Source organism: Alligator sinensis, unplaced genomic scaffold (assembly GCF_000455745.1).
Source record: "Alligator sinensis unplaced genomic scaffold, ASM45574v1 scaffold323_2, whole genome shotgun sequence".
Classification (NCBI taxonomy): Eukaryota; Metazoa; Chordata; order Crocodylia; family Alligatoridae; genus Alligator; species Alligator sinensis.
The window spans coordinates 486,073-494,830 of NW_005842392.1; the positions used below are offsets into that span (position 1 = coordinate 486,073).

At 45.4% G+C, this 8,758-nt stretch overlaps 1 protein-coding gene across 1 annotated transcript in view; it reads right to left on the reverse strand.

Annotated features, from left to right (window-relative positions):
* The window catches only part of CACNA1B (calcium voltage-gated channel subunit alpha1 B), a gene marked incomplete at its 5' end in the record, with an annotated part of 468,581 nt that overhangs the window by 234,301 nt on the left and 225,522 nt on the right, over positions 1-8,758 (reverse strand). Inside the window, one exon of the mRNA XM_025211184.1 lies at positions 2,149-2,252. Within this exon, the coding sequence (XP_025066969.1) occupies positions 2,149-2,252 (104 nt within the window). The remainder of the gene's footprint in view (positions 1-2,148; positions 2,253-8,758) is intronic.

Genomic DNA, 8,758 nt, shown 5'->3' on the forward strand with positions numbered 1-8,758 from the left:
CAGGAATGCTAGCACTACTGAAATGGATCTGGATGATAAACCCAGAGGCAAAACTCACAGATGCTGGGGAAGTTCTGGTTAGGATTGAAACTTCACGGCAGATCTCCATTTACAATAGGCCAAACTAAAATACCTGCAGTGAACCCCTGTACCCTTGGTTCAGTACTGCCAACCCCAGGGGTTCCATTCCTATGGGTCAAACACCCCGCACAAAATCAGGATAATTGCTAAAACATCCCAGGATTTTCAGAAATAGTAAATGTTAGGTTTTCTTCATTTGATTCTGGTTTTTTGAGTCTTTAGGAGTCATATTTTCTTGTTTTTCTCCATAAGGTGGATACTAAAATAGTCCCTTTTCTCATGTGAACTGAGATTCTCATATAACCACGTCTCCAGAAGCTAGGACTTAAGAGAAGCCCAAAAACTCAACATTAAAACTTAAAGAGCTTGTAAACTGGCGGCTGTACACATATAGGTCACATTCAGATGTACAAGCACGTGGTGCCACAAACCGAAAGTGTTGCACGTTAAACTGAAAGAGGTGCGGGGGCAAAATCTGCTACTGGGATTTCCTGGTAGTAGCCCCCCCCCGAAAAAAGGTGGCACAAAGCATGCAAAAATTGCACATGCTGGGATAAATGCAGAGACGGGGGGGCAGGCAGCCCTGGGCTGCCTGCTTCCCCATCTCTGCGTACTGCTGAGCCCCTGGGCTGAGGCACACTGCCCCTCAACCCGCCCTGGAGCAACTGGCTGGGGGGCAGCGTGCCTTGTGACAGGGGAAAAGGCAGCCCTGGGATGCTGCTCCCCTGTCTCCACATGCCTTAGTGCAGGGGCTCCACTGTGGAGCCCCCACACTGAGGCACGTGGAGACGAGGGAGCAGGCAGCCCAGGGTTACCTGCTCCCCCATCTCTGCGTGCCACTCCCCCGCTGGCTGGGGTGCAGGGTACATCAGTGTGGGAGCTGCCTGCTGGCTAGCCCCACACGGAAGCACACTGTGTCCCAGCCAGCCCCCTCCACCAGCTGGGGGCCAGGAGGAGCTGGATATGGCCTGCAAAAAAGGGTATATGCAGGAGTGTGCGCTGAGGCACAAAGCAGCAGCACAAATTTGTTTTGCTGCAAGCGCGTGCTCCTGCTCGTCTGGACGCAGCCATAGATACTACTGTATGTGCAATTCCATGCTCAATACTCTATCACTGCATGAGCCAAAGTGGTAGCACTGTTATAGAGTGTAAGAAGCTTTTCCTGTCACACAAGTCAGTCACTAGAGGGAGATAATCAGATGCATTACAAACACTTACTCTTGTGCTTAACTTCAAGGGTGCCTACAGATGTGGGGAGAAACCCCCCCCAGAGCTTTACGTTCAGCTAGGCATGCCCCCACACCAAGTGTAGCACATTCCCAGAAGAGAAATCGTGTCAGTTTGACCCGGCTCGCCCAGTGTCTGTATAGCGCATGTGCTTCAGCAGGGCTTTTTGGCACTTATCTAAAAGCTGACTGAATCCATTGAACTGAATCACTGATTGAAATTAAAGATTTTTTTTTGCAAAAATTTTGCTGGTCTAATAAAAGATAATCACACCTCTACCATGAGCCCAGACTGCTTTTTATTTTAGACCAATATGGCTACAACCTGGATACCTGCTGCAGCATGTGAGCTATACAGACACTGGAAAGCTGGGTCAAACTGATGCAATGCCTCTTCCGGTAAAACACTGAGAGGGGGGATGTCCATGTCTGTCAGCACCAAGTGCCTGATATACTCCATTCACTTCAACAGGGTTATGCATCAGCTTAAAGTTAAGAACATAAAAACAAGTGCTTTCTGGCTAGGGTTAAGGCAGTGTATTTTAGGAAGCCCCTTTCACTCTTGAGTCTGGTTTTGCACAGCACAGTTTGGGAACATGTCAGTTACTAATCTTTCAACAACCTATCTGCTCTCCTAAAAGTTCAACTGTATGGGGCCTCACAGGGTCCCACCATCACCGGGAAAAGGGAAGGGGTAGTGCATGAAACCCAAGCAATGTACTGAATGTGATGCATCACCCCTCTGCTCTCTTCTACCCCAATCCCTGCGCACAGCACACAAACCAGCTTGGTAAAACTGTCCTTGCTCCAGGTAGAGACAGACAAGTCATTGGTGCCTTACCCTGATAAGACGCCCAGCACCAAGTTGAGCATGAAGAAAGAGCCAATGATGATGAGAGGGATGAAGTAGAGCCAGTTCCAGGTATTTCCTGCTGCATCATTGGTCTGGAAACAGAAAGAAAAGTAGTTTTTAATCAAGTTCCCAGAAAGTCAAACATCCCTCATAAAAGACCTGCAGTGCAAGGGGCAGTGGACTTCCACAGGATAGCTTTCACCCCATGCCATTATTAATTAGCACTTTTCTATGTGCAGGACTTGAAATGAAGTCTGGAATCCAAGTAAGAGAATTCATTGAGCAAACAGCATTGGCTTAGTTCTCATTGTACTGTGCATGAAGTGTCCCTGTCACACAACTACTACCAACTCCAGAAAAAAAGAGCCATCTCTGATTGAAAGGACCATAAGCCTGAGGCTTAATACCCACTTAAATTAACTAATCCAGTCATTCCCCTTTTTGGAGATGGAGAAACAGTCCCTCCATTCCAATATCCCCCCTTTCCACCGAACGCTTGAGTTACCCGATGTTACATCTGAATCAAAACATAAAACAAGATGAGGAAGATGCGGTCTTCTGTCAATTTATGCATTGCATGCAATTAATGCAGCATGCAGCAGGGTGCCCAGAATTCACACATATCCACAAAAGAGAAGTTGACAGAAAGACTGCAAGAAAATGAGGTCAATTTGATCTTCAGAACAATGCCAGCTTCACACCTGCTTACTCAGCGCTTTGGAACTCTGTCATCAAACCCAGGCTTTCAAACTCTCTGCATAAGCAACTACATGTATCTTGGAAAGGAAAGTTAGTTTATGGCAAAGTTTCTGCATTCTTTGATCACAAGGGAGTTGTTGTTTAAGGAACTGCTGAAAAATAAAATGCCATGTGGCCACAATCCAAGCCAAGTGCCTGGAAAACTTCAGCTTTTTTCTCTTGTAAACGAAAATGCAGCAACTTTAGAATCAGCCTATTGGGCATTTAAAGGTAAAAAGCATAGGAAATCTGCGTCGGTCCATCTGCAGTAGTTAAAGAATAACAATTCCATCATCTCTAACACAGGGGCTGAAATGCCCGATGGCCTATAAACAGCACTTGCCAGCTACTTCACAAAAGTGTCCACACAACCGCTGGTTTGAACAAAACCCCTTAATTCACTTTGACATAGACCCTCTAAGGACAGAAGGAGGAAGGACGGAAGGAAGGAGGGGAAATGTAAAGAAAGGAGACAGGAAGCAGCAGCAGGTAGAAAGAGAAGCAGAAATAAAACAAACCAGTTGTCCCAACCATAAAAGCAATTAAAAACATGCCCTTTCCAATAGATGTCAGCCTCTTGCTGCCCTGTATTTTCCCTTCCTTTGCAGTTTTCTTATCTTTCTCCACTTTTCCTCTTTTTTGCATTTAGTTCCGTCTTTTCAGCTCTCCTCCCCTTTTCTCCCTTGCCCTTGCTCAAAATTGTTTTGAACACACAAGGAAGGTGTGCAAACACTTACATCATTATTCAAGTTTCTATTCCCACATGCTTTGGCTATGCTGCTAGTATTGATATTAAACGGTAAGTGACTGATGAGAGAGTATTAAAAGTCCCCTCTTGTGCTGCATTTATAGCAAAACATCAGTCTATGACAGCATAAGCTAAAGAACTTTGGCTCTTTAGCCCAAGCTGTAGAAGCTCATGTTTTTTCCTTTGGAGGTCCCATTTGACCAACATGACAACTGTCGCAGCTGTACCTAGAGTGACTTCTTTCCCAATGGCAGGCCACAGCTGGGAATTGGAGTTGCTCAGCCCAACTCAGGCAGGAGTAAAAGGGGTGAGTTGGGGTGGGGGAGCAGAAGCTGGAGCAGGAAGGAAAGGAACAGATGGCAGAAGGAAATCCATATAAACTCATATGGAGAGTGCATGATAGGTTACAGTGCTGCCAAATGATCATTTATCATTTATTTATTCATTTGAAGCACAAGCTTGGTGACAGATCCATGCTTCAATTCCATGATCAAAGCCTTTCAAGCAGAACATGTAGAAAAGAATCTAATTAAACATCTTCCTCTGGGTGTTTGCACAGTTACCTTATGCTCAGGGCTGGGCTGGGCCTCGCTCTGTGCTGTCACATGCACAAAGGGCTCAAGGTGCTGGCAGAACTACACAAGAGAGAGGACAACGTACTCTAGGAATCTTCCCCTGTAAGGGTAGATTTTTCTTGTAAGCAGAATATATTTTTTCAGTGGCTCCAAAATTACTTGAGTCTGAACCCATTCCATGGCACCTCTTCTGCCCTGGTGATATGCTTTAATAAATCAAATTGTTGCACTGCCAGGAAAAACAGAACTGCCAACCCTCAGTAAAACACTTTGTAGCCTTGCAGCCACATCTGAGATTGCTGAGCAGAGAAGGGCATCGCTCCATGAGCAGAGCAGCTGGGCTTGCCTCACATCCCGGCTCCAGTCCTGCTCATTAAGTGGGGGAAGCCAAAAGATCAAATCAATTTTTATGGTTCCAGCTAAAATACTTTATTAGTTTAATGTTTGGCTGCCTGTTTCTGATGCACAGCCCCAGCCATGCATCTCACTTGATAGGGAAGAGCTGGAAATAAAAGACTTTTAATGATGTGACAGTATTATATCAAAATGCAGAAGGGAACTTATGAAAGACTCACAGCATCCTCATCACATGCAAACATCTGCGATACTCACATCCTCTGCAGCAATGATATAGCATGTTAGGAGCACTATTTGAATAATCCTTATGTGCCTACCAAGCTATGGACCCTTCGCCAACAAGCGATCTGAACACCTTGTAGTCATACTGCCCCTTCGAGTGAAAGAACTGCTTTGATTCTCATTATTCACATGGGAAACTGAGGCACAGCTTTCTCATTCAGTGTGTAAAAGATATTCAGATGAACCGCCATTATTAATTCAAATCAGATGCTTTCCTGCTCCACCATTTTTGCCATTCACCCTAAATGATCTTCTCTCTCTCAGGTCAGCATCCCCTTAACTTCCTCTCCTTTCTTGCCATTTACTGGCCACAGTGCTGCTTGAACCAGCCAGCACCACTGGGAGTAGATTTTTACCTTCTGCTCATTAGTTCTTTGCGTTATCTGTAATACATTCCTGAGAGCAACATTCTCCCTCTTTCCTTTTATGCAGATCTAAGCACGCTGGTAACAGTCAACAGGTAACATCTAAGCTGACCATCTACTCTGTGGCTAGGGACAGACATTACACATAAACTGATTTAAATCATCAGAAACTGGTTTAAACCTGTAACAAACTTTCAGTGCACATAAATCAGTTTCAAAATGGCTGAAATGGGTTTAAGATAAACCTGGCTGAATGTAGTATCAAGACTTAATTGATTTGGATCAAACCGGTTTATGAAACTTCTGCCCCAGACCCCTTCCTGGTTTAAGTTAAATTGCAGTCCCCCAGCATCCCAGCTGGGCTGGGCTGAGCTGTGCTGTCTACTCCAGCAAAAAAGAGTTATGAGGGGAGAAGGGGGGCAGGGTCTGTGCCCCCCAGACAAATCGTGGCTGGGATCTGGGGCCAGGAAGGTGGGTTAAACCCTCCTTCCCTTGAGTACAGAGCTGCCCTGCCCTGCTCCACTGCTGGTTGCAGCTGTGGACTACAAATCCCAGAGGCACCTGGAAACAGGAAGAGGTAGTAATGAGCAACCCTGCAGAGTTCTGCTGTTGTAAATCTGGACTACAAAAGGAATAGGAAGCAAACACACAGTCCATGCTGGCTACGTGCCAGAGAACCATGCTCTAGTGCCCCCCTCCCCCCCGGCTCTTGGCCTGAGCCACTGCAGTCATGTGGCTGCATTTCCTGAATCAAAAGTAAATGTCTGTCCAGCTGCTTCTCAGTTTAATCTCTGCATCTTAGACTAAACTTCAAAGACTGAACTGATTCAGCTTCAGGCTTTTTGACCATCTGTACTTAGCCTGTAAGCCCTATGCTCAACTCCTGATAGCAGGATGTCCTAACCCTGGAAGCTCTGTTGAACATCAGGGTGCTAAGATGACCTCGCCTCATTCTGCAGTTTGTCTAGAACTTACCCTGGTGAGCAGGAAGCACAGGAAGTCTGCTTACAGATACCCCACCATTCCCTGCTCTTGACATCTGGGACTTTTGCATTCCACTTCTTCTGTCTACGGCCCATAAGTAGAGAAAGGCCCAGAAAGAGAGAGAAATAGTTTGCAAACTAATTCACAGAAGATAACTGAAAGGGATCCTGGGATACATTTTAGTACCATGCTCAAAATATAAGAATCACAATGCGGGTGACTCTGGTACGGGCTACAAACTATGCCACAGCAAGGGAAAGGTAGTTTAGGAGGTCAAGCTGATCGAAGACAGCCCCAACCTGACTCCCCCACTGACAAAAAACAGTATTGAAGTTGCTTAGTAAGTATAGGATGACTCCCAGGTGACTTGACTGATATCAAAGAAAGTTTGGAATTAAATAAAATTCACACATTCCTATCACCCAGACCTGTTCTATAGCCACTAGATCATTGGCCTTGTTCCACTGGCAAGATGGCAGTCTCTGTCTGACTGCTAATTCATTCAAAATTATGTCTTAAAATAATTTTCTTGAAAACAAGTTACTCTTCCAGCTGCAGCAAGTAGAAGCCCTTTTATGCCACCCTTCAGCTTTACCTTTTATAACCTGAATCTTGAAGCATGTTCTTGGACACAACCCCACTGGTGCTTCCATGACACAGAAAATGCAAGACGACAGAACCCGCAAATCCAGCTGTGCTGAGAGGAGGTTGTCATTGTTACCAGTGTGTCTTGCCACTGAGCAGAAGTGACGGGTATGTTCAGTTCAACCCGGTTGCAACAAGCATAAGATGGGATTTCTTCTCCAGCCAACACAGATCAGCAGTGACCTGCCTGCTCAATCTGATCTTCCCTACTCCATGTATGTCATGACAGGGAAATGTTTTCCCTCTAGGGACCCTGCCTACTTTCAGTTCTGTACTTCCTCTGGTGGAGGGGAACACCTGGGAAGCTTAACAAATCTCAGCATAGCAGCTAAATCCCATATTCCATTTACTTCAAAACAGCCATGATCAAAGAGCGCATGCCAACACTGGTATAGAGACAGCGCATAAACATTCCCAAAGACTTAGCCTCCATTGTCAAATATGCCTTCATTAACAAACGAAGGTTTTGCTGCAAAAAGCTTCCTGCAGCAACACACCCAGCAGCAAACAGCAGGGGGAGGTCTTGGTAGTTGCTGCGTGCAGACGCTTAATCACAATCTGCATGAAGGGAAAGCCGCTGTTCTAAGGATCCTGAAGTGCCTAATGCACATAAATTAATTAAGCTTCACACGTACTCTGTTAGTAGGCAAGGATTAACCCCTCTTTACAGATAGCAAAAACACTACATAGGAAAATTAAGAGGCTTCTATAAACTCACAAGGTGAATTAGTGCAAGAGAAGAGAAGAGAACCCAGGAGTGCTGACCCCACGGTCCCTTTACTTTGATCACACAACAAACCTCACATACTGCCAGAGCTCTCCGTTTTTCAAAAGTGCTTCTCTGCATTTGCCTCAGAAGCTAAGCCAGAATTCCAGGAAAATAAAGGTGCACAATAAGTGTCCAGTCATATATGACAAGTCATTTGGTCAAACGAAAGAAACCAGCTGATAATGGTGAGAGGAGACTAATATCCTATACTTGAGAGAAGACCCAGTCTCTGTGAAAGGGCAGCTAATGTCTGAGCTAACTGAGCAGCTACTACCTGCACTAACATGCCATGGGAGAAAATGCTCCTTGGATACAAGCACTGCTCTGCACTCTACCCTTTCAGGTTTCCAAGGGTGCATTTTTTTATGGAACAAAATAAGTTGAATTTCCAGGTACACATAATTTCACCTACCAGAAGCCAGCAAACTGAACACTAATAAGAAAGCTGAACAGCTTATAAGAAGTGGAAACATGGACAAACAACTAGGGAGGAGTACAGGTTTCCCTCACTTTATACTGTACATGCATTCCTGGAAACGGCGCATAACTGGAATTCGCATATAGGGAACCCACTTTACAATGTAACGAATAGGGACCCATTTCTAGCACTTTTACAAGACAATTTTGGGACTCACCAACAGCAGACAGTACAGTACGCACAAGCACAGGGCACTATTATAATGGGGATGGCAACTACAGAAACGCATGTCACAGACAATGAGCAAGGAGCACAGATCCACACAAGAGGCTATATTTTGGTGCACATCACTCCCACAATGCACCGCACAAAGCAGCTGACTGTGGGTTTCCAACACGCCAATCACATAAGAGTGAATTTACCTCGCATATAACAAATTTTTGATATAAAAAGGGTCATCGCATAAGAGTGAATTTGCACAAACAGAACCCGCATAAAGCAAGGGAAACCTGCAGAAGAGCATTGTTCGGGTATGCAGGGATGAAGTCAGGAAGACCAAAGCACAATTGGAGTTGCAGCTAGCAAGGGATGTGAAGGGTAAAAAGTAGGGCTGTGCGAGGCTTCGGACCATGCTTTGGATCAGGAGAAGCTTCGGACGCTTTGGCATCTGAAGCAGCATGTCCGGGCTGAAGCACTGGCTTCTTTAGGCTTTCCAAA